This window comes from Bubalus bubalis, chromosome 2, assembly GCF_019923935.1.
Source record: "Bubalus bubalis isolate 160015118507 breed Murrah chromosome 2, NDDB_SH_1, whole genome shotgun sequence".
Taxonomy (NCBI): domain Eukaryota; kingdom Metazoa; phylum Chordata; class Mammalia; order Artiodactyla; family Bovidae; genus Bubalus; species Bubalus bubalis.
In genome coordinates this window covers 69,807,032-69,832,375 of record NC_059158.1, presented here as the reverse complement: position 1 = coordinate 69,832,375, position 25,344 = coordinate 69,807,032, and the positions used below count along the sequence as shown (strand labels likewise).

Genomic DNA, 25,344 nt, shown 5'->3' with positions numbered 1-25,344 from the left:
ATAAGCAAAGGAATCTCATCAATTTGGGAAAATTTCTTAATTTCTCTGCCCTCAATTTTTTCATGTATGAAATAGAAATAATATCATTATGTTGAAGACTGAGTTAATGCAAGTGCTATAAAAGTGTCTTGCATGACAAATAAACACTCAAGAAATAGGAACTGAAAGGGTGGGTTAAACCACACAAAGTCTTGGCAGAGCAGTTGAGAAGACTGAAAGACCCTCACCGAGAGTGCAGTCATCGTCTTTTTTGTCTTCACAAAGCATGGTGAACAATGTCTGCACTTTGTATCAACAAAATAAACAGACTATTGCATTAAAGTTCATTGTGTGAAAGAGGAGGTCTAGAAAACTGAGAAGGATGACAGAACTGTTGTTTTGGCGAAATTAATTTTGCTCTTGTGTACAAATGGGGGAGAGACTGGAGATAAGAGAAATTAGCCTGCATCCTGCTGTACTAGCCCAGCCTGACACCTAAGCCATCCCTTGACGTGAACTTAAGCATAAGGGAACAGAAAAGACAACACATTTAAAAATTCATGGCAAAGAAAGGAAATGCTAACTTAGCTCTCATATTTTAAAATGGGACAATATAAGTTTTCAATACATAGTCATTGAACGAATGAAATTAATCTTTAAAAAGCACTCATCAACAGCATAAAGCATGTCCGGACCACTAAACTACAGTAGGTCAACACAATTATACTTCATGTGCCGGAAGTGCTTTTGCTAAGGAGGAAAGGAAGGCATTGGCTCAAACTTTCTTAGAAGCATGCCCCATAAAAAAACAGAAATAGAGAAGAGCCATCCAAGGCACACTTGCAGACTATACTGAGCTTTCTAAAGTCTAAGACAAACCAATGACCAATCAGTGTTACCTACATATTCAAGTCATCTTCTAAGTGCTCTGTAAGGGGCCACTGCAGTAGAAGTGGAGTCTGAGAAGGCAGGGATGAGCAGAAAAGGTTGTGAGCCTCAGCTTCTAACTCTTTCGTAAATTTAGATTCTCTGTAAGATCTTCTTTGAATAAAAATGCCCAAAGATATTTTTTCATTCTGAATGCATAGAATATACAGCCCATAGAATTCTGGCAATTGTGAAACTACCTATATGGGATTCAAATTATAATTTCACTATTCTTTTTTTTTTTTTTTTTTTTTTTTTTTAATTTTATTTTATTTTTAAACTTTACATAACTGTATTAGATTTGCCAAATATCAAAATTTCACTATTCTAAGTAAGAACTACCCAGCTGTTATAGCTCCTTTCATGATGTATTTTGGGTAGTTTCCATGACTTCATTCTGGTTGGTTCCTTCAGTATCCGTATAAGAAACACCTAAAGTATCCAAATCATTTTTATTGGCATTGTGGACATGGGGATAAAGAAAACATAACTTTGCAATCTAATAACTAACTGATTAAACAGTGAACTCTATGACATCAAGTAGAAGTGAATAGGAAAAACTGTTTAAAAGGGCTCCTCACAAAGACAACAGTAACAAAAAGTGGCTGAGAAACACTGATATATATGTTTTGTCACACGTTTCTAAAACATGTGCATGCGTGCTCAGTGGCTTTGTCATGTCCGACTCTCTGTGACCCCATGGACTGTAGCCCTCCAGGCTCCTCTGTCTATGGAATTTTCTAGTCAAGAATATGGGGTGGGTTGCCATTTCCTCCTCCAGGAGATCTTTCCCAGCCAGGGACTGAACCTAGGTCTCCTGTATTACAGGTGGATTGTTTATCACTAAGTCACCTGGGAAACCCTTTTAGAGAACAGGCAGTCTCAATATCTATTATCATACTTTGTGTAATAGTACTGAAACAAATTTCATTTTATATTTTGAAAGTAAACATGCTTCTGATGTAAAATTTTGAAATATAAAAAGAAATAAAATAAAGCTAATCTCTGTATTTACTTTTTTAATGAAAAGATTTGCAAATTAATTTATATGTCTTGTCTTTACCTCCATAAGGGAATCTTGAATTTGATTATGCTTTCTGAATCATGGATTCAATTTCTGATCATGTTGTTTATTTTTAAAATGTACAGCAATTGCTGGAAAAACAAATAAAAAACTCCATTTATCTCTCCTAAAACTTAGCACTCAGGTTGGTCCAACAGTTTCAGTCTATATTATTTTTCATTAAAAATCCTTTCTAGAAAATGGGGCAATAATAGTTAGTCTTGAACTTCACACAGACCTGAACATAAACTTATATTCAGGTCATGACTGTGTGCTCAGTCGCTAGGTTGTGTTCAACTCTTAGCAAGCCTGTGGACTGAAGCCTGACAGGCTCCTCTATCCATGAATTTTCTAGGCAAGAACACTAGAGTAGGTTGCCACGGCCTCCTCCAGGGGGATCTTCCCAACCCAGGGATCAATCCACATCTCCTGTGTCTCCTACACTAGCAGGTGGATTCTCTATCACCACGCCACCTGGGAAGTCAATGATTAACCTGAACCTCTCCTTTCTTCTCAGCCCCTCTGATCAAGAGTCTGGAACAAAAAAAACAAGCTTAGGGCCAAACTGTGTGTGACAAAGAATCAGGAAATGTTCTCATTTTCAACGGTGCTGGGTTACCCATTTGAAATAGGTAGGTATCACACCCTGCCCCTGGTCGATAAAATAAGCATAAAATATGGATAAGGGCTTCCCTTGTGGCTCAGCTGGTAAAGAATCTGCCTGCAATGCAGGAAACCTGGGTTCAGTCCCTGGCTTGGGAAGATCCCCTGGAGAAGGGAAAGGTTACCCACTCCAGTATTCTGGCCTAGAGAATTCCATAGACTGCATAGTCATGGGGTCACAAGAAGTTGGACACAACTGAGCGACTTTAACTTTCATAGATAAGAAACTGAATAGTTCCTTTCCATTTTTAAATAACTTTTAGTAATATTCAAAATGCTAACATTTTCACTGCAAAGACAGACTCCTTTTGGACATCTCCTATAAAGAAGAGGCCACATTAGCTAATTACATTGCTGAAGCTGTCTGGAGACATCAGCAATCGAAAGGAGCTAAACTTTAACAGCAGGGGCTTGGAGAAACAAGCAAGTCACACACATAAAAATGCAGATATACTAAAAAAAGGAAAACCCTTCTAGCCCGAGGCTGAGCCTGATCTGATAGGGTAAACTTAAAAACAGTTCTGGGATGGAAAGAGGGATGGATCAACACACAGACACATGATAAAGTATCACAACACTGGGTGCAGGCTTCTGAGTGATGGGCGTAATGACGTTTACTGCACAGTTCCTTCAACTTTTCGGTATATTTGAAACTTCTCATAACACAACTTAAAAGTAGTTTTGAATAGTAGGCATTCTGAAGGAGAAGAACCACTTTTTAGGATTACACCTAATAAATTATTCTTCAGGCTTGCAAAGAAGACCTCAAAAACACTTGAGCTCACTAATGAAAGCACTTGAGCTCACTAATGAAATAGCAAGTACTGATTAAAGTTGCCAACTACGTTTTTTAAAAGCCAAAGTTATAGGAGGTTGGTCCAGAAAAGCAGAAGGCTAAAAATTCAGAGCCATTTGCAAATACTTGAGAAGGTCAAAATTTAGAACAATTATCAAAAATAAAGTATCCAGATCTCTATTTTGTCTTGCTAAATTAAATTCTTTCACCTTATTTCAACTTGTATTTTCTCTGTTAGCTGGCAGGTGTATGTATGTGTATGTATGCAGAAACTGATTCATAATTTACACTGCAATAGTATTATACGTGGGCTTCTCAGGTAGAGCTAGTGGTAAAGAACCCATCTGCCAGTTCAAGAGACTAAGAGACACGGGTTTGATCCCTGGGTCAGAAAGATGCCCTGGAGGAGGGCAGGGCAACCCATTCCAATATTCTTGCCTGGAGAATCACATAGACAGAGAAGCCTGGCAGGCTACGATCTATAGGGTCACAAAGAGTTGGACACAACTAAAGGGCCTCAGCATGCACAGTATTATATGTATTGTTGTTTAGTTTCAAAGTCATGCCCGACTCTATGTGACCCCATGAATAGTAGGCTGCCAGGCTCCTCTGTCTATGGGATTTCCCAGGCAAGAATACTGGAATGGGTTGCTATTTCCTTCTCCAGGGGATCTTCTCGACCCAGGGATCAAACCTGGGTGTCTTGCACTGGCAGGTGGATTCTTGACCGCTGAGCCACCATACCTATACAAGAATGAAAGAGAGAAAAAGAATGTTTTAATAGTGTAGGCTATTTTGCCCTCTACTGTACTTCTTGTTTGCACACCCAGAGTGAACAGACAGGCGACATGAGTGAAACCGCTGGTCCCTTAGCCTCAGTTACCCAGTGCCTCGTATAGTATGAGCATCCTGGGAGGCTGAGTGTGATCCTAGTATATACCAGCATGCACATTCTTATCACAGACCTAATCACAAGCCAACTGTGTCTTCTGGAACTTAGTCTCCATGACATGTTCCAATGCTGGAAGAAAACCTAGCATGTTCACAAAATAATATTTCATCTAAGTCTCTAATTCTTCCTTAGGCATTTTTCAAGGGTGATTTTGTCTATCAGTAATTTTTGCATTACATTCTATACTTTAGAACCTCACCTCAGGTAAGATGCAACTACACTGTATTCTATTCATTTGAAGTATGAAGATCTCTGGCTTGCTGTCAGGAACTGCGGATTCTAACCCCAGCTCTACTGCTAACTGACTGTGTAATCCTGGGCAAGTAACTAACTTCTGAGTCTCAATCCCCTCAACTGGAAAAATAAGGCAGTTGGTTCAGATGGTCTCTAAGTTCCCTCAGCATTTTTAACCACCTATGAAACCATAAATTTTTTTTTTGATAATGTGCCAGTTATATGTTTAACCAGTGTTGTTTACCTAAAAAGCAGTTCACAATCTAATGAAGAATAATACAAATTAGCAGTCAGCAGCTCAGAGAATTAGCAAGGTTATTTAGTACTAATCCATTGTGAGGTCTGATAACTTTCCTTTCCAGAAAGCAAAAACAAAAAAATTGAAAGTTTTTACCTGGAGACCTCTGTTCCTCTAATACTGAAAAAACATTCAGCAATAGAATCATTACATTATAGACCAATATTGGAAGCAGATGGGATTAAAGTCAGCTGTTCTAAAACACAATTTTAACCTTGTATTCTGCAAAGTGGTTTAAAATTAAATAATTTATTATGTCAATAATTCAAGTACAGGAAAAAGATATAAAGAATTGTCTGCTCTGACTAAAATGTTTAAAATGCATCTGAAGCTTACCAGCATTATTTAAGAGATAACTTTGTTCCTTTTACCACCTCTACATTCTACAAACACACATAAAAAATCTGCCCTCATTACTGCAATGGTTTGCAACTCTGACTGCATATAAGAATTGTCTGGGAAACTTAAAAGAATTTTTTTTCTGATAAGCAGGATTCCCAGGAACAACTGGATCAGACTCTCTGGAGGTGGATGCTCAGGCATAAAAATTTTGAAAAAAATCTCCAGATGAGTCTAATGTGCAGTCCGACTTCAGCCCCCAAATATCACATGTGGGAAGGGAAGCTGGGGAGGGGTGTGTCTGTTGCTGCTGTTGTGACGGGCAGGCTCGAGCATATACAAAGGGTTAACGTTTGTCTTCACCTAAGAAATATAAAAATTAAAAATCCAACCTCTTTGGATTAAAATATAAACATTTTTGCATTTTAAAAAAAACGTTTTAAACTCAAAACAGCCTTCATCCAATATATTAAAAAACACAGATATATTTATATCTATATAGTTATATCTAAAGAAAGTGAAAGTGAAGTCGCTCAGTCATGTCTGACACTTTGCAACCCCATGTCCATGGGATTCTCCAGGTAAGAATACTGGAGTGGGTTGCCACTGCCTTCTCCAGAGGATCTTCCCGACACAGGGATCAAACTCAGCTCTCCTGCACTGCAGGCAGACTCTACTGTCTGAGCCACCAGAGGCTCAGTTATATCTAAACGGCTTCCTAAATACAAGATTCACTTCTCTAAGTTTTCTCAAATTACATGGTATATAGACAGATGCTCAATCTCGTATTCCTTAAAAGGTAACAGCACATACATTTTAGAAATCTGTTATCATTCCGTGCACCAGGAATATAAAATGTCTTTATTTCATCTGCTATGGCATTATATAGTATTGATTCTCGTGTTTTGACTATAATTTCACTGATAATAAAAGCAAATAAGACAACAAACTACAGTTTAACAATGGCAGGAATCATTAGTAAGTAAATGAAAACATACTGAATTTTAAGAAAAGACACCTTTAGAGTCACCTTGGAATGCTGAGTAGGTAGTCTAAGGTGACACTCAGCTCATCCATATTTGTCTGTTCTAGGCATAATGGAATTGTCAGAATGAGGCCACTTCGTCTGTCCTTTCCTCCTATTAAAGAAAAAAAACATGCAAATTTAACATGTAAGAGATACTGAAGCACTAAATGAATAATATATACTTGAGTTCAAAGTTACAAAAACAATTTCAAGGTTAAGACATAAGTAAAAAACTATATAATGGCTGTTTATTTTATATGTTATAAATGCTTATAGTAGTGCAGTAAAATTGTACAAAATTTAGAAAAAAATAAGAGGAAAAAAATTCACCCATGAAGTCTTAACTTAAACATAGCAATTACCATTTTGTTTAATTTCTTCCATTCAGTGTACTCCTGATTGTAATCAATTCATCAAACACCTATTGTGTGCCCAGCACAGTAAGCATTTACAAGTAAAACAAAATAAATTTCTAATCAATCTAGGAAGAAAAACTTTAAGTCATAAGAGATAATAGTATGAAATATGACAGCCTGCTGGGCTGTGCTGTACAAAATATAAAATATTATAAATAGGGATTTAGAAATTGGAGAACATAAGAGCCACAATAAATGTATAAAGGTACATAGAAAAGTTAAAAAAGTTAAGAAAAATGGACAGAATTTATAAACCTAGCCAAAAGAGCATTCTGTGACAAGGAATGATCTGAGGTAACTCACAAAGGTCATATAGGATTCTCTGTTCATGAGGCAATAAAGGGAAAGCACTGTCCAGCTGAGAAGAGTGTACGGGACCTGCTTACAGAAGCCTGAAAGCCAGGAAGTGGAGTGTATGTGCATTTCATAGACGTTCACGTCCTCATTGATTTCCATAAACATGAAAACATAACTAGTACTTTATATATACATAGCTTCTTTCAAAGCTCCCCACATGACTGGTTTTCACACTCAAGTCCATCTTTTAACCCAACTGACATTTATGACAATTTTAGAAATGTAAAAGCCAGTAAATACTAAAGGAAACAATTTCATATGATCTCTTTCACTAAAAACTGAAAGAAGTGAAATAAAAAAAAAAAACAAAAAAATGATTCCTATGAATAAAGTGTAGTGTTAGTCACTGAGTCATGTCTGACCCCGTGTCTTTGCATGTCTTTGCAACCCCATGGACTATAGTCTGCCAGGCTCCTCTGACCATGGAATTCTCCAGCAGGAATACTGGAGTGGGCTGCCATTTCCTTCTCCATCCTATGAATAACATGGATACCATTTACGAAGTACAAACCATAAATGATCTTTTATCAGGTTAACCATATAAATTACTGATATTCAAGTACTTTGTTTAATCTCAATAAACGGCAATTTCAAACGGTTAACTTAATAGATAATCAATAGTGCCTTACTGCAAATGTTTTTTTTGTTTAGAATATGTTTTTTGTTTAGTTTTTTTCTTTTCTTTTTTTTTTTAAAAGAACTGCACCCATAGTTTTCAAACTGTATTCCCTGAAGGACTTTGTTGGTTTGAAAAGTTTTTATCTATTATTCAAAAAGCTTGAATATTACTGACTGAAATAATTAACAGTCAGTAGCAATGGCACCCCACTCCAGTACTCTTGCCTGGAAAATCCCATGGATGGAGGAGCCTGGTAGGCTGCAGTCCATGGGGTCGTGAAGAGTCGGACACAACTGAGCGACTTCACTTTCACTTTTCGCTTTCCTGCATTGGAGAAGGAAATGGCAACCCACTCCAGTACTCTTGCCTGGAAAATCCCATGGACGGAGGAGCCTGGTGGGCTGCAGTCCATGGGGTCGCTAAGAGTCAGACACGACTGAGCGACTTCACTTTCACTTTTCACTTCCATGCCTTGGAGAAGGAAATGGCAACCCACTCCAGTGTTCTTGCCTGGAGAATCCCAGGGATGGGGGAGCCTGATGGGCTGCTGTCTATGGGGTCGCAGAGTCGGACACAACTGAAGTGACTTAGCAGCAGCAGCAGAGAAAGTCAGGAAAGAGGTACTGGGTTCAGAAAAGTTTCATCTGCTCCTCAAAAACCGCTAAGCTTTATCCCTGCATTAAACCAAATCTGCAAAAAGGTTCCTATCTGAAGTGCAGCACTCTAAACCACTGTGAAATTGCCTGCAGATGACAGGTCTAACATTTAGCACTACATTTAACCTTATGCCCTCAGCTTTCACTAAGGGACAATAAAATAATCACCAGTGTAAATACAAAAGAAGGCAGATGCCAAGAAGAAAAATCCTTGCAAGTTGGGTATGGTAACCAGGGTCAAATGCTGCAGAGCAAGTGTAATAAGAATGCAAAAATATCACTGACAAAGATTTTTTTTTTTTGCAACAGTATGGGCAAATAAGCATTTTTTTAATTTAAATATAGTTGATGTACAGTGTTTTAGACACACAGTCAAGTGATTTAGTTATATACATATATATCTATTCTCTTTCAGATTATTTTCCCGTATGCTGCTGCTAAGTCGCTTCAGTCATGTCCGACTCTGTGAGACCCCATAGACGGCAGCCCACAAGGCTCCCCCGTCCCTGGGATTCTCCAGGCAAGAACACTGGAGTGAGTTGCCATTTCCTTCTCCAATGCATGAAAGTGAAAAGTGAAAGTGAAGTCGCTTCAGTCGTGTCGGACTCCTAGCGACCCCATGAACTGCAGCCCACCAGGCTCCTCCGTCCATGGGATTTTCCAGGCAAGAGTACAGTTATTTTAAAATATTGACTATAGTTCCCTGGGCCACACAGTAGGAGCCTGTCTTTATGTATTTCATACATAGTAGTGTGTATCTATTAATTCCAAATTTCAAACCTCTCCCTCCCCTTTCTCTTTTGGTAACTGCAAGTTTGTTTTTTACATCTGTGGGTCTATTTTTACGTCTGTGGGTCTATTCTATTTTCATACACTAATGGGAGAAAAGAAATAACAATTGAAACAATATTCTTAAAGGGCAATCTGACGAGATATAACTCAAATTTAAATGTCAATTCTCTTTAATACTTCCACTTGGAGGAATTTATACTGCTGAACTTGCACAAAACTCACAAACTGTTAAGAATGCTTCCTACAACACCATTAATATCATAAAAAAAAAATGTAGAAAACATCTAAGTGTCAACTGATAAGGGAGGAAGTTTATTTTTTTAAAAAAGAAACACATATTAGAGAAGCAATATTACTAATGAAATTCAGTATCTTTGTCCTTTATAACATACACTAGAAAAACATGCCAATCACAGAGATACAATATACATTGAAAAAGGACATCGTAGTCTCAATATCAAGACAATTCTGATAGAACCGAAAGAGAATAAGACAGAAAAAACAAAATAAATAATTTAACTAATCTTCAACAGGTGGGCCACAGTGCCTCCTCTACAGCATGTGCAAATGGACTCAATGATCCGAAATTCCATGAGGTTGCTACACCCAGTGTTACCACTGCCTTCACACTAGTAACACATCCCAAAGCTTCTCTCTGTCTCTTCTTTGTTGATGCAGCCTTTGGGTTAATAACTGAAGGTAAACTCAAGCCTGTATAAACCAAGTCAAAGTAGTAAAAAGAGAAAACCATGTAACATATTTCATAACTCTTCTTCCTAGAAAGATGGAAGACAAAAGCTAGGACAGAGGATATCACAAAAATGAATTACTCTGTATTTCAGAAACAGTAAGTCAGATGCTAGCTAGTCAATTATTCTCAGCCTGTATTATTTCATTTTTCGTATGAGAAGTGAGACATCATGATATCTGCCTTATAGAGGTCATTTTAATCAAATTAAAGAACAGAATAAAAATTGGCCTGCCAAGCACCAAAAGTGACAGAGCTGGCTTGCACCGCTATCCATTCTGAGTAACAGGTATCTCAGAAATACCTTTAAGACAGAACTTTCCTAGAAAAAGGAAGTAGATTTCTGCATTATCAAAGAAAAAAGATTAAGCAAGTTTATACATCACACACTTTCAATTTTAAGAAGAAACATACCTGAAAGGAAAGCTAGTTTTTTCTTCAGAATGGGTAATATCACTGAGGCCTCCATTTTACTCCAGTAAACTTCCTCCAATAAATTTTCCTCTCTGAAAACACAGAAAGTTAAATGTCAACTGCATAGCAATAATTACTCTATGAAATATATACAGGCATACATTTTTATTATGCTTCACTTTATTGTATTTTTTTACAAATTGAACGCTTGTGGTAACCCTGTATTAAGCAAGTCTATTGATGCCATTTTTCCACAAGATTTGCTTATTTCCTGATTGCTGTGTCACATTTTGGCAATTCCTGCAACATTTCAAAGTTTCTCACTATTACTAAATTTTCTCGCCATTACTATTATTTCTCACTATTACTAATTTATAATGGTGGTCTGTGATCAGTGATCTTTGATGTTATCACTGCAAAAAGATTACAATTTGCTGAAGGCTCAGATGATGGTTAGCCGTTTTCAGCAATAAAATATTTTTAATTAAGGCACATACATTGTTTTTCTGGACATGTTACTGCACACTTAACAGACTATAATATTGTGTAAATGTAACTTTTATAAGTACTGGAAAACCAAAACATTACTTATTTAACAAAGACTTGCTATAAACCTATTCCATTTCAAGCTCTGTGCTTTCAGCTAAAGCTAAAAATTCAAGTCACAGCCTTGCCCGGAAAAAAATGTAGTCTTTTGAAAAGAAATAGTATTTTACAGCTTTTGCATATACAACTAAAAAAAAAGTCACTACTATTGGCACCTGCCTACAAAAGAAAGCATGTTGTCAAAGTAACATGGTATGTTCTCTTCAAGTTTTATCCTTGAATATTTGTTTGCAATTTGGCCATTCATTTTTGGTCTACATCAGCCCAGGCTAACATACAAATAGTAGGAAGAATGAGGGAAAAGTTCATGTTTTACATTTTTAACCTAAAATAGTAGCACTTCATGTTTCTAGATCAGTATCTTGATCTGATGAGGCTTTTCTTCAGCTCTACAAGAACCAGACAGCTCAGGCTCATGTCTAAGCTCCTTTCTCTTGTGACCAGCTTGTCAAAGATCAGATGTGAACATTGGATAATAATGATTATGAATGCTAACATTTAGCAAGTGGTTATTACAAGGCATACACTGTTCTAATTCACTTGTATTAACTTGATTACTCCTCACATTTCCGTAAAGTAAGTATTATTAATCCCATTTTACAGAAAAGTAAACTGGAGTTAAGAGAAGTTAAATGTGGCCCAACATCTGAAACCTAGTTAAGTGGAGATGTTGGGACTCACATCCTGGGAATCTGGTTCCAGTAACACTGTTCTCATATCACATCATCACCTTACCAATAAAACAGGCCTGAAAATGTCCAGTGACATTTGGCCAAGTGAACAAGACGGAGTCTAGCTTTTGTATCATCAGTGCAAATGTCAATGCCGTGAAAAGCCATTATTAAGACGTACTAAAAATTATTTAAAAAATAATTTTGAACACACAGACACCCTGAAACCTAGAAAAAAGAGAACTGCTGATCGAGGCTGTCAGTGGGATGCCCTCACAAAGGAATTTCAAACATGAGGGAGTAATGAAGTTACAGGAGCAACTTCTGTCATAGAACTATCAACAGAACTGGCTTCCTAACCAGACTTTCCCTATGGGATAAGCACAGACAACTTCTCAACTACCTTTGGGTCCTTCCTACTTTTCTGAGCCTCATAAATTCTGTGAGTTATACAGCATTCTCCTAATAAATCCATTTCTGCTTAAGTTATCAAAGCAGACTTCTCTTTTAGTCAATGGAGAAACCTGACCGGTACAGGAAGCAAAACTGCAGCTTAGAGTCTGGTAGGTCATATATGCAATCACTCAATGCCACCGATTGCTCTTTGTGGGTTCCCCCCCAACAATCTGCTGTTATCTATTCTGAATGAACACTGACGTTTTAAGCCTTGTCACAGTAAAGCCCAACAAATCAGGGCTTCCCTGGTGGCTCAGTGGTAAAGAATCTGCCTGTCAATGAAGGGGACACGGGTTCAGTCCTCGGTCCAGGAAGATCCCACATGCTGTGGGACAACTAAGCCCGTGCACCATAGCTCATGAGCCAGCACTCTAGAGCCCATGAGCCACAACTACTGAGCCCACGTGCCTAAAGCCCATTTTCCGCAACAAGAGAAACCACTGCGCCGGGAAGCCGCCTGCAACAACTAGAGAACGGGCCCCACTCACCCTAGCTAGAGAGCCCACACGCAGCAACGAAGACCCAGCACAGCCAGAGATAAATACATAAAGCTTTAAAATAACAATTAATCAGTACCCAAGAAAAAAAGAATATCTGGAATTCTTAAGGCGTAAGAAATAATAGCTGAAGGTGACCCTTTGAGTAAATCTGTGTTATGTGAGCTTTGCAAGTCAGGTTATCAATTTTATGCCAACAAGTGCAAAATTTGGCACCACTGTGTTCTCCACATACTTAAAGCACAAAAGGGAGATGGTTCAATCTCTGGTATAGATTTATCTTGGAAAACTGTAATATCCAGAAGCAATAGTACATTTCATCACTCTCCTGAGACATAGATGCAGTATCTCAACTTTCCATGACTTCACAAAACCATCTCAGCATGGCAAAATACTGATTTTCGTTTAATCCAACAGCCTTTTTCTCTAAAGAACATCTTGAAAGTGATGAAAAAGTAATCTAAAGTAATGAGAAATGTAGGTTTTGGATGTGTGGGCCAAGATCAAACTGATGAATAAAATGTGAAGCAGTCAAAGAGATGAAAGCTGTAACGTTCACTTTTTATATCTTCCTCCCTTCTCGAGTCTCCTTTCCATCAGTCTTTCATTGTTATCATAAAAGAGGTGGGTAACGAAAAGTCATGATTACTGTACTACTGGTCCCAATTACATTTAATTTTACAGAAGTCATTTAAGATTTTTCAAGTCCTTAGCACAGTCATCAGAAACAAACAAAAAAACCAAATCTGCCTATCTGTAGTTATCTTATATATAGTTCATAAAATAGTTAACGTATTAGGTTGGCCAAAAAGATTGTTCAGGTTATTCAGCAAGACATCTTCACAGCTAATGCAACACAAAACAAAATAAAGAGAAAATCCTGCAAAATATCACTGTCCACTGCTATCACCACAGTAAGTGTTAAATATGGGGTATCTGCTCCTACTTTTTTCCAGTGGGTAGATCCAGATCACTGATTTTTCACTAGAAACTTATTGAACCTAAACATATCTGAGTGAAATATTTCTTGAACAAGGAATGAAGTCAATGACAGGCATATACCTGATATGAGTTAATGGAAAGTGGCAAGGAAAGTAAGTTTTTAAAAAAACTTGTCAAGTGAAGCAGGCCAAAAAAAATAGCAGAAAATCCAACAATTCACAAAGTGCTTAACACAAACATGTCATATTTCATATATGGTATTTAAAACAATCTGGATAAATTAAGTCACAATTTATTATTCATAAAGGAAGCAGAAAGCCAGTTCATAGCAGGTGAGATGCCTTGGAGAGTGGTGAATATACAGGAAAATGTGCAACCATGACTGCATGTTGCCACCAACCAAAAGCAAGAAACATCAAAGTAAATTCTCATTCCTGGGTGCAAAATAAATCCTATCTGAAAACAGCCCATCTACAGTTAGAGATGATGAATTCTGAGAAATTCTGAAAAATATAGAGAGACTAGGTTTCAATGGAAATTTGTATCTGTCTTCTAGTTTGAACATCTTTCTCAAGATCTTGAAGAGGTAAAAAAAGGAAAGCTGGGGCAACTAAGTAGTTAAAGTGATATTTTGCCTCCCCAAAGGAGAGACTTGTCCTATTTATTTTCATATTTATTTATTCACTCATTCACTCATTTAACAAATCTACAATAAGCATCTACTAGAGTGAATCAAGGCAAGATGCTCTGGATATCCGTGGCATTCATAATATATTTCATTGATGAATGGATGAATCAACAAGCAAATGGACAAACGTTATGTGACTTACAGTAAAGTGAGACACACACCCTAGGAGTCCTAACATCATCACAGCTACCTGACCATCCACACCTTGTGGTGTGATCGCAGATCACATGTGCACACTTTTCCTTCAAAGCAGCTCCTTCAGCTTCTTCTACTGGGACAGTTTCCCAGGGATCCAGCAGCTACATAATCGCTGGAGAAAGGCAGGTCTATGACGGTAAGGGGGACCACGATGGGTTCTGCCAATGGGCAGCCGTTAGAGGGCAGCAGAGGATGTGTTAAGCAGCAAAGAGCATTTCGGGCCTTTTAATCAAGACTGGGCAAATTACACTTCATAAGAGATTGTAATTGATGATATGAATGGGTGCACTGGAACTCCTCTTTCACTGAGTATAAATCAACCAGTTTATTTGGAAAATTTAGTTATTCTTCGAAGAGCATTTTTAACAACCAGTGAAAACCCATTAGGATAGCCGAAGGCTAACTAAATCATCTCTAATGAGTCTACATCATGTAGACACATAATGGCAATGAGCAAAATCAGAATGCAGGCTCGCTCCCTTCGCCTTCTATTTCCAGAAGAAATACTATAGTTGTCCTTAAATTCAGATTACAAATGCTTTCAACTATTGTTACAAAGCAAGAGCAACCTTAGATGAAAACAAGTAAGCACACACAGAAGTACTAAGTATTACCCAGCTGGGCACATCGCCTGCATATCCATATGTAAAATTATGCAGAAGGAAACATTACTCAACCTTACAAAAATATATCAATAAAGCAGATCAACAGTTAAAAACGTGTGTCATTTTTGTTACTGTAGGTGCCAATGTATGATTATTAATCTGGGTTTACAATAACATTGACAATTCTGAAAGAAAACCAAGCCTTTGGGATAGACTTCAAATGAAAATGATAAAATGCTTAACTTTCACAACAGTACAGATCTATCCAAAACAGTAATTCTTCTAAATAAAATTGAAACCTGAAGTATCCTCGTTTGACACCATTTTTATAGATGGGTCAGAACCGAGTTTATTCCGTGAGGGAGGGAGAAAAGAAGAAAGGGATGAAGGAAACAGAAAAAGTTCCAAGTTTTCCATGAAAACATAACCTACTTTAAAAGACAAGAAAATTCTACAGAAAAGGTCCAATGGGACATGAGAAGTCCTACACTGCATTTAAATGTCAAAAAATTTAAAGCTAATGGTAATGATAGCCTGCCACTTAAAAACCCTTTTCAAAAACAATGCAAGCAAGTACCCCTACATCATCACCCTTGCTGCCCCTTCTCCTCAGGAGCCAGACATGCGTATGTTCAAAAGCAAAAGGGAACTCAGTTCTTTAAGGACTTCCTCACCTCTTGAGCTAGTCTACCAAGTCCTTAGCAACTGCAAACCTTCATTTTTTGAAGGTTCAGTTTCAGAAGGTCCTTTATTGTATGACTTTTTCAAATTTTTGGCTTTTCCTATCCGTGTTAATTTATAAGTAAATCCTTCCTCGCCAAAACCGGGGCAGCAAAAGGAATACTACTTTAGAGAAGTGAATGAGGCTGATGGAATTCCAGTAAAGACATTTCTGGCATCCCCAGCTCTAGAGTACCCCATGGCTAGAGAGTCTTTACCTGATACGAGAGCTCTCTGAAGTGAACTCTCTTCATGCACAGCTTTTGCATCTGAGTATCGGATTGAGCTTCAAGAAGCCTGGACCACTTCCTTCTCCAGGGCAATGGTTGAGTCCACTGAGTTCACTTGCTGTGGAACAGGTCTGTCTCAATCATCAGGGGAAGCACGTGATAACAAACTCAAGATCATATTTCTAGATCCCATCCTCTCTTTATCTCAAAATTTCTCTGGGTCATCATTAAATCTGTTCTCTATTGACCTTTATCCTAGAAAGAAGTGTTCCTACTCTATACTCAGCAAAGACATACATACTTTTCATTGAGATAATCTCAGGCTTTTAAATCTAATTCAGGCATATAATTGTCTAACAGACTGAATAAAAGTATCATCAGGTTCCTAATTTTTGTTTATATAATGAAAATATTTGGTACATCAAACAGCACACTGGAAAAAAGTTAAAAATGTATAACAGTACAAAACAAAAGTTTAAAAAACCTAAGTTAACTAAAGATATGGAAAACTGTTCACAAAATGGAAATTATTATGGCATTATCCAAGTAGAAAGAAGCCAGTGGAACATGTGAAAGTTATTTTCCATCAGACAAAAAGTCCATTAAAAAAAAAAAAAAAAAACAATGTATTTTTGAGCCAGAAACACAAAAACAATACTGACCATACTGCAAATCCCTTAACTTGTTCAGTAACTAAACAGTCACATCACAGTTATACATGCAGCCAAGTAACTCAAGACATATGGAAAACTATGTACAAGATGAGCACCTCTTTTTCCCTCAGAAGGCCTGCTAGCAATACTAGGTATCTTTCCCAAGCAGAGTCCTCCCCCACTGAACACCTTTCTGCCATGGGACTCTGTCCCTGGGAGGTGTTCTCCCAGAAAGGCGGTCTGGTGCAGAGATAAACATCATGCCCCAGGGCAAGGGTGTAACCACAGGAGCCACTTACTAGCTAGGTGGTTTGGACAATTCCTTAACTTTTCTTTCATGGGCATAGTCACTGAATCTAACTCACCAGACCCAGGATTCGGTGAGCTAATACATGTACAGTGTTTAGTATACTCTAGAATGGTAAGCACTCAATGGCATCTATTATTAACAGCTCCATTTTCCTTCCTCCACCAGCCACTATTTAGCTTTCTACCACTGATTCTCTACAGAGGCCACAGCCAAAGCATTCCCACTGAGGCCTTCTTGGTACAACACACTAAAACGGGAACAAACATATTACAAGTAGCTTAACACATCTTGGCATTTTTTTCAAGTTTCAAGAACATAATTTCCCCCTCAAAACAACATAATTATATGCATTGCAGGTTGATTCTTTACCGTCTGAGCCACCAGGGAAGCCATAATTACATTAATATCCCCATTTTTTCTGATGACGAGATTGAGGCACAGAGAAATTAAGTAATTTGCCCAAGGTCAGACAAAAACTAATAGATTTAGAACCAATGATTAGAACCATAGAGGGCATCTACTTCAACTTTTTCACCTTACTGATAAGGAAACTGTCTTAGTACATGCGGGCTGTTATAACAGAAATATCATAGATTGAATGGCTTATAAACAACAGAAATTTATTTTTCACAGTTTCATTCAGGCTGCTAAAACAAAAATACCATAACGTGGGTGCTTATAAATGAATTTATCTCCCATGGTTCTGGAGTCTGAGAAGTCCAAGATCAAGGCACAGATAGATCCAGTGTCTGATGAGGGCCCCTTCCTGGTTCTTGGGGGGCCATCCTCTACGTCCTTACTTGGTAGGAGGGCAAGGGAGCTCCCCGGGGTTTCTCTTAGAAGTGTACTAATCACCTTCTAAAAAGTAGAGTAAAGTGAAGTCGCTCAGTCGTGTCCGACTCTTAGCAACCCCATGGACTGCAGTCCATCAGGCTCCTCCGTCCATGGGATTTTCCAGGCCTACCCAAATACTATCACACTGGTGATTAGTTTTCAACATATGAAATTTGGGAAGGATACAAAAATTCAATCTAGAGCAGAAACTGAGATCTATAAACACAGATTCACTGTTCTAACACTGAACAGCACATTGAGTAATAACATGAAACCCAGACTCCTAAAACCCTGCACAGGGCTTCTCTCCTCTATACTGTCACATAATAAAATCAAAATTAAAAATACATGAGAGAGGGAGAGGGTGGGAAGATTTGGGAGAATGGCATTGAAACATGTAAAATATCATGTATGAAACGAGTTGCCAGTCCAGGTTCGATGCACGATACTGGATGCTTGGGGCTGGTGCACTGGGACGACCCAGAGGGATGGAATGGGGAGGGAGGAGGGAGGAGGGTTCAGGATGGGGAACACATGTATACCTGTGGCGGATTCATTTCGATATTTGGCAAAACTAATACAATTATGTAAAGTTTAAAAATAAAATAAAATTAAAAAAAAAATACATGAATTAACAGAGAACCATTATTTCTACATATGTGAATAATTTAAAATAAATGTCCCCACAAAAACTTACAAACGTTCACAGCAGTATTATTCATAACACTAAAGACATGAAAACAACTCAAATGTCCATCAATTCTGAATGAATAAACAAAATAAGGCACATCCATACAATAGAAGATTACTCAGCAATTAAAAAAGGACTGAAATATAGATACATGATGCAACATGGATGAACCATAAAACATTATGCAAAAAAAAAACTTATGCTAAGTGAAGAAGCCAGAGACAAAAGGTCACAAATTGTATGATTCCATTTATATGAAATATCCAAAAGAGGCAAATGCATAGAAACAAAGCAAATTAATGGTTGCCTGGATCTGGGTTAGGTATGGGGAATGACCGGTGATGGGCACAAGGATTCTTTCTTGGGGTGACGGAAATGTGAAATCAAATTGCAGTGATGATTCTATACCTCTTTTAACGTATTATTGATCAGAGATGTATTACTACATCTTTTGTTACCCAAACGTTATTGACCACAGACATTTCAATATTCACTTTCATAACAAATCACCAGCCACAGGCATTAGTTCCTGCAAAAATCTCCTAGTCAAAAAAATGTGTCACAGAATCACTGAATTGCAGCCTTTGGATGGGTGAATTTTATGACCATAAATTTTACTTTAATAAAGCTATCAAAAAATAATTAAAAAACCAGAATTGAACATTTTATAAATCAGGAAAATCTGAATGAAAGTGATGTGCACTTCAAGTATTAAAAAATAAAAACTAAAAATATGTAAGCAATTTGTTCCAGAAAGTCTATGAACTGAATTGTTTATGCTGAACAATTTATCCCCAACTTTTACTATAATTAGAATACCCTGCTATGAAAGAACTTCAGCTACAAAGACAAATTTCTTTCAACATTGTACATTCTGGATGGTGTAAAATAAGAAAAGATTAAATGGATTCAACAGAGGGGAGAAAGGAGAGTGTAAGCAATAATACTGATACCATTTTTACTTTACAGTTGCCCAAACTATCACTTTAAGGAAACTGGCACTACAAAAGGGCATTTAGATCTGATTTTTATTTTTAAGCTATGGGGAGATTTATAAACACTGGTCTCTTGGACTTCCCTGGTGGCGCAGTGGGTAAGAATCCACCTGCCAGTGCAGGGAACATAGGTTCAATCTCTGGTCCGGGAGGATCCCTCATACTTCGAAGCAACTAAGTTCCTGTGCCACAACGACTGAGCCTGTGCTCAGCAGCCCACAAGCCACAGCTACTGAGCCACATGCTGCAAGTATTGAAGCCCGTGCGCCTAAAGCCTGTGCTCTGCAACACGAGAAGCCGCAGCAATGAGAAGCCTGAGCACTGCGATGAAGAGTAGCGCCTGTTCGCTGAGACTACAGAAAACAATGGAGATATAGTGTAACCAAAATAAATGAACAAAATTTTAAAAATAAAAAATGGTCTCTTAGGGTATCTCAAAGCTTTCATACAAATATACATAGAAACATCCAAGATTTGAGTAAAGATTTAATACTTATTCCTTTCAACAGTATCATATGTCCTAAAACAAATCATCTGCTTTTGAGAAAAGTGTAAAATATGCCTCTGAATTAAAATAATACTAAGACTTTTCAGCATCCCATAAAAATCAGAGTCTTAGAGGATCACTGAATTCAAATCACCTTAAAACATCACCTACACTTGAAAGGTGGAATGTGAAATTAGTTATCTGTATATTTCCTTATGCACGCTCTGTCGTGTCCAACTCTCTGCAACCCCATGGACTGCAGTCTGCCAGGTTCCTCTGTCCATGGGACTCTACAGGCAAAAATACCGGAGTGGGTTGCCACTTACTACTCCAGGGGATCTTCCCAACCCAGGGACTGATCCCATTAACTCCTGCGTCTCCTTCACTGGCAGGCAGATTCTTTACCACTGAGCCACCTGGGAAGCCTAGGTAAGGTACATTTCCTTATATCTCCAAATAAAATAACAATGACTAGTATTATTGAAAATGTTCTATATATAATAGTAAAACAATATTCGAGTCACTTCACCTTCACTGCTTCATTTGTAACTCACAACTCTGAGACTAGGATTACTGTTATTTCCATTTAACAGCTAAGGAAACTGAGGCTAAGTGAGATGAAGAGAACTTAACCAGCCCAAGCTCATGCAGTTAAAAAGCAGCAAAACTGGCATTTAAACCTAACGCTGCATCCAAGGCCCAAGTGCCATTACTTCTCACGCTCTTGCTTAACACAGTGACCTATATTATGATATGAGTAAGGAGGGTCTTCAGCATGTCTCAAATAGAACTGCTCATTTTTTTTAGATGTAATGGCAGTAAATTTATGTCTATTAAAAACAGTGCCTTATCTTTTATTGATGACACTTTAACATTTACAAACACAGTATGCCTGGGATCTGCATCAATGATGGGGAGGGGGATATGCATGGAGCAGGACTGGTCATATTGACAACTGTTGAAGTCAACAGATAACGGGTAAACAGCGGTTCATTTTACTGCTCTCTCTGCTCTTGCATCTGTGAAAATGTCCAAGATACAATTAGGAAAACTAAGTCTTTAAACATACCAATACTGTAAAAGAGGAAGACACAATCCTTAACAACTTTTTTTACATTCAGCAATATTTTCCTTATTTCAAAGTCAAGAAACAGGAAACAGGCTACCCATAATTTTAAAAAATTTTCACATATTCACCATCATATCCTAAAGTTCTTCATGTAGAAAGATCTGAGTATTTGGTCTCCAGCTAAGACTGCTGAGGAGGAAGAGACCAATTCTGACACATGCAATAACCAGAAGATAAAAAGAAGACGGTAGGCAGGCAGAATGCCTACTTTCACCACTGCGTTGGCACTGCAGACTTACTTCCTGTCCCTATACATCTGTCTCACTTTGTGACTGGAGGCATTTTATTCAGAAGTCTCCCTCTCACTGTATCATACTCTTTTATAAGTAATTAAATTATTAAGAAAAGCAAAATTTATGTCCACAATAGGCATTTGCTGTAATGGATGAACAGAATGGCTGGTCAGAAGACAGGAAGAACTCTTTGGTGGAGACTCAATTAACTACCATATTGTTTGACTCAGAAAAGAATGAGAGTCCAAAGGTTTTGCGTATAACATATTAACACATAAGAGCATATTTCAAATTTAATAACAATTTGTTTTACCTATACAGTCAATAGAGCCAAAAAACTTACTTCTAAAATCTAAAGTAGGTATTAGCTAGCTCAGCCGTTTGAATGTGTCTACTTGTTTGCCCAGGACAAAGCCTGGCACATGACCAACGCACAATAAATATTCATTGAATAAACTCCCTTCTTACAGTCCTGCCAGCTTTCTCATTTAGGTGTCACTGGGCAGAATAATTAGGAAGGAGGAGAAGCAGCAAGGGAAAAACAAGCTTAATAATTTTACCTGACAAAGCACTATGAACAGAGCATGCATTTGCTCTGTAGAGAATATTAAATTACATAGTTCAGGGACCTTTACTGAAACATCTTGGGGCCTGGCCCATCGGGATCATGAATGAAGAGAGGCATTTTATAAAGCCTTCTTTATGCTGAGCCAACTCTTAATTTTGGCTTTTAGAAATGGCTTGTTTGACTTTACTACATTTATAGTCCAAGTGAGTTTTCATTATCTATTTTCAACACTTGGGAAAAGTTACTATTTAACATGAACACTTTTTCATTTTCGGAAGTTGCATCACCACTTTAATCACAGCATTCATCATCAGCCCCTCCTCCACCTTACCTTCTCCCTTTAACATCTATAAAATACTTCGCAATTCCTAGTTCTTTTTTGCTATATTTAAATGGCTCCTGACTTGGCATCCACATCTCACCTGGCAGATCATCTGATCTGTAGAATCCACAAAACAACCACAGAAGAAACTTCAGACTCCTCTGGATAGCCAAAGAAGAAGCTTTTGACAGCAAGTATTTCTAATAATTGAAACAATATCATGTCTGCCATCAACGAATACTATATTCTGGAAGGGAGATGATGGCAACAGCAATTAGAAAGAATACTATTTTTCTGTTGGGACACACAACATACAAAATTAATTTTTTTAAAGTGAGAAGCTATATCAATTATTTACTTTACAGAAAAAAGATGTAAGTTTAAAAGGGCTTTCTTGAACTGCCCGCTACTTCTAGTACAAAGTTAGGTAAGGAGGCAACAAAGCAGCCACTTCCCATTTTTAATGACTTCTGCACTGTGTGTGTGGAAGCCCTGAAAACAAGCAGAGGCAGCAGGGTATCATGAGGAAGAACTAGAGTCAGACTGAGCTGGGGTCAAATCCTAACTCTGCTCCTTATTAGCTGTGTGACCTTAAGCAGGTGGCTTCACCACTCACCCTGGCTTCATACCTCAAGAGGGCCCAGCTGCCATTCTGTATAAGGCGAAATCCCAGAATTCTTTCAATAAATCCTTTTAGCTTACATTCATTACAATGGCTTCAATCCTTAAAATTACAGGGACTAAAACTAAGACAATCACCCTCCTGAACTCCCTCCTAAGAGCCTCCCCACTCCCAGGAATCTCCCTTGATACCCATCAACTGAACACCGAGGCAAACTGAGGGACGGACAATCCTTTCCCCTACAAGAGGAACTAAGACAGAGGGAAAAAAGCACGCTTTGCAACAGTAACAGAGGGAGTATTCTTAAAGTAGGATTCTCCTAAGTCCCTAAGACATCAGCCTTGCTTATAGAAATGCAGAACCATGAGCAATCATCATCTATATAAAACTACTACAAAATTAAATCAGAACAATTATGCTGATGAAAAATACCTCTCCAAATCAGTAAAAAGTAAAAAACGTTAATAAACATTCCAGGCTCAACTGTATCTCCTTAAACACGAATTTGATATACAACAACAACAAAAAAAAACCACTTTGGACCACAAATTTAAAGCTGAAAAACAGAATGAACAAAAGCTAACAGAAATGAAAAAAAAGGTGAAGAAGATAAAATTCTATCAGAATTGAAGATCAAATCACAAGGTGCTCAAGAATAAATACAAATAAAACCTATAAAAGGCATTGAAGAAAACAGTAAAAGAGGAGACTGAAAATGACATGATGAAGTAAAAAACAGAAAGCTTTTGAAATGAAAGATAGACAAAGAAGATATAATTATGTGTAACTAGAGTACCAATAGAAGAAAAACAAAACATTAGAATATTTAAACCTATAATCCAAATGAAAGTGTCTCAGAAACAAAAGGCCCAACAATACATAATAAAAGAATCCAGTAGGTAGAAGACTGACCTGCTACAGGGAACTCCAAGACAACAATCACAATGAAATTATTCAGACTGTAAAAATAAAAGGGAAAATAAAACCAGGAATTTCAAACAAAAGGATCGAATGACTTGTAAGTGCAAGAAAATTAAGACTGGGATCAGATTTCTCAAAAAAACGACATAAAGAACAAGACCACATTTGTAAGCAAGGAAACAAAGTGTGAACCGAGCTGTCCTTCCAGTGTCAAGGCTACAGAAAAACAACTTTAAATATGTAAGAACAGGGAAATTGTGTTCACAAGCTCTTCTTTAAAAATCTACTAAAAATTGAGATAGATCTAACCAGTAGGTGACTGGGAAACTTCAGCCAAAGATGATAGTGAGGATTTAACAAATTTAACTGTAAACCTAAGTGCAAAAACAAATCTGCGGTTAGGTTTGAAGGCAAACTAGGTATAGTTCAACTAAAAACATGGGAGAAAAGAAAAAAAGAAAAGCACAGAATAAACTCATTGATTACTGAAACAGCAATAAGGTAAGGATCAAAGCACACCATTAAAAACTAAAATAAAGGACAGTAGAAAGTTAAACATGAAAACAAGGAAGAGAGTGTTTTTAAAAGGAGTAAGCACACAAGTAGCTTCTATAACAAAAACAAAAAATCCAAAATGTCCAAAGACATTTTTAAAACAGAAATGCAAGTAAAGCACATCACAAAGAAAATACAGCAATGCACGTGAAACGCACTCAGTGGCGTTTGAGTCTTCATGACCCCATGCCAGGCTCAATGCACACGAGAGTACATAACATGCAATGACAAAACAGATCGAATTCAACAATCACTAACAGAAAATCATTTTTTAATACAGCTCCTAAAAAGGAACTAATGCTTTATGCAAGAGATAACCTAAGAAAGGTGGGGTAAAATAAGGGTGGAGGATTAAAAGGTACAAACTATTATGTATAAAATAAGCTACAAGGATATATTGTATAGCACAAAGACTATACCATTATTTTTTAACAACCATAAATGGAATATAACCTTTAAAAATTGTGACTCACTGTTCTACATCTAAAATTTACATAATATTATACATCAACTATACCTCAATTAACGGAGAAGGCAATGGCACCCCACTCCAGTACTCTTGCCTGGAAAATACCATGGATGGAGGAGCCTGGTAGGCTGCAGTTCACGGGCTCGCTAAGAGTTGGACATGACTGAGTGACTTCACTTTCACTTTTCACTTTCACGCATTGGAGAAGGAAACGGCAACCCACTCCAGTGTTCTTGCCTGGAGAATCCCAGGGACGGGGGAGCCTGGTGGGCTGCCGTCTCTGGGGTCGCACAGAGTAGGACATGACTGAAGTGACTTAGCAGCAGCATACCTCAATTAAAAAAAAAAGATAACCTGAAACAAAGTAAATCAAAAAGACTAAAAATTAAAGAGAGGCCACGGCATATCAAAAAAAATAGAGTAAAAAAGAAAGAGAAAAAAAAAGCAAAAGTAGTAATCCTGATACTGAATAATTCAAGTCAAAAAGGCAGCTGAAACATGACAAAAAAAAAACATATAATGTTAGCAGCCATATTATACAATTAAAATATAAAATTAAGAATGCTTACGCATCAAATACCACAGCAACCACCTTCAAAGGCAAAAACTACAAGTAATGCAGTAAAACTCAGAAAAATAACTTGAGTAATATGTAAAACTAA

The 25,344-nt window shown here is 37.5% G+C and overlaps 1 protein-coding gene across 8 annotated transcripts in view; it reads right to left on the bottom strand.

Annotated features, from left to right (window-relative positions):
* The window catches only part of SESTD1 (SEC14 and spectrin domain containing 1), a 152,302-nt gene that overhangs the window by 92,383 nt on the left and 34,575 nt on the right, over positions 1–25,344 (bottom strand). For 7 of the 8 annotated variants that reach the window (XM_045163717.1, XM_006059590.4, XM_044932899.2 and 4 more), the window contains 2 exons: positions 10,281–10,372; positions 6,282–6,390 (listed from right to left, as the gene is read on the bottom strand). In XM_045163717.1, coding sequence (XP_045019652.1) covers positions 6,282–6,390; positions 10,281–10,372 — 201 coding nt within the window. Of the gene's footprint in view, positions 1–6,281; positions 6,391–10,280; positions 10,373–15,881; positions 15,987–25,344 lie in introns of those variants that run through there. The other variant, XM_025274083.3, reaches the window with a different exon arrangement.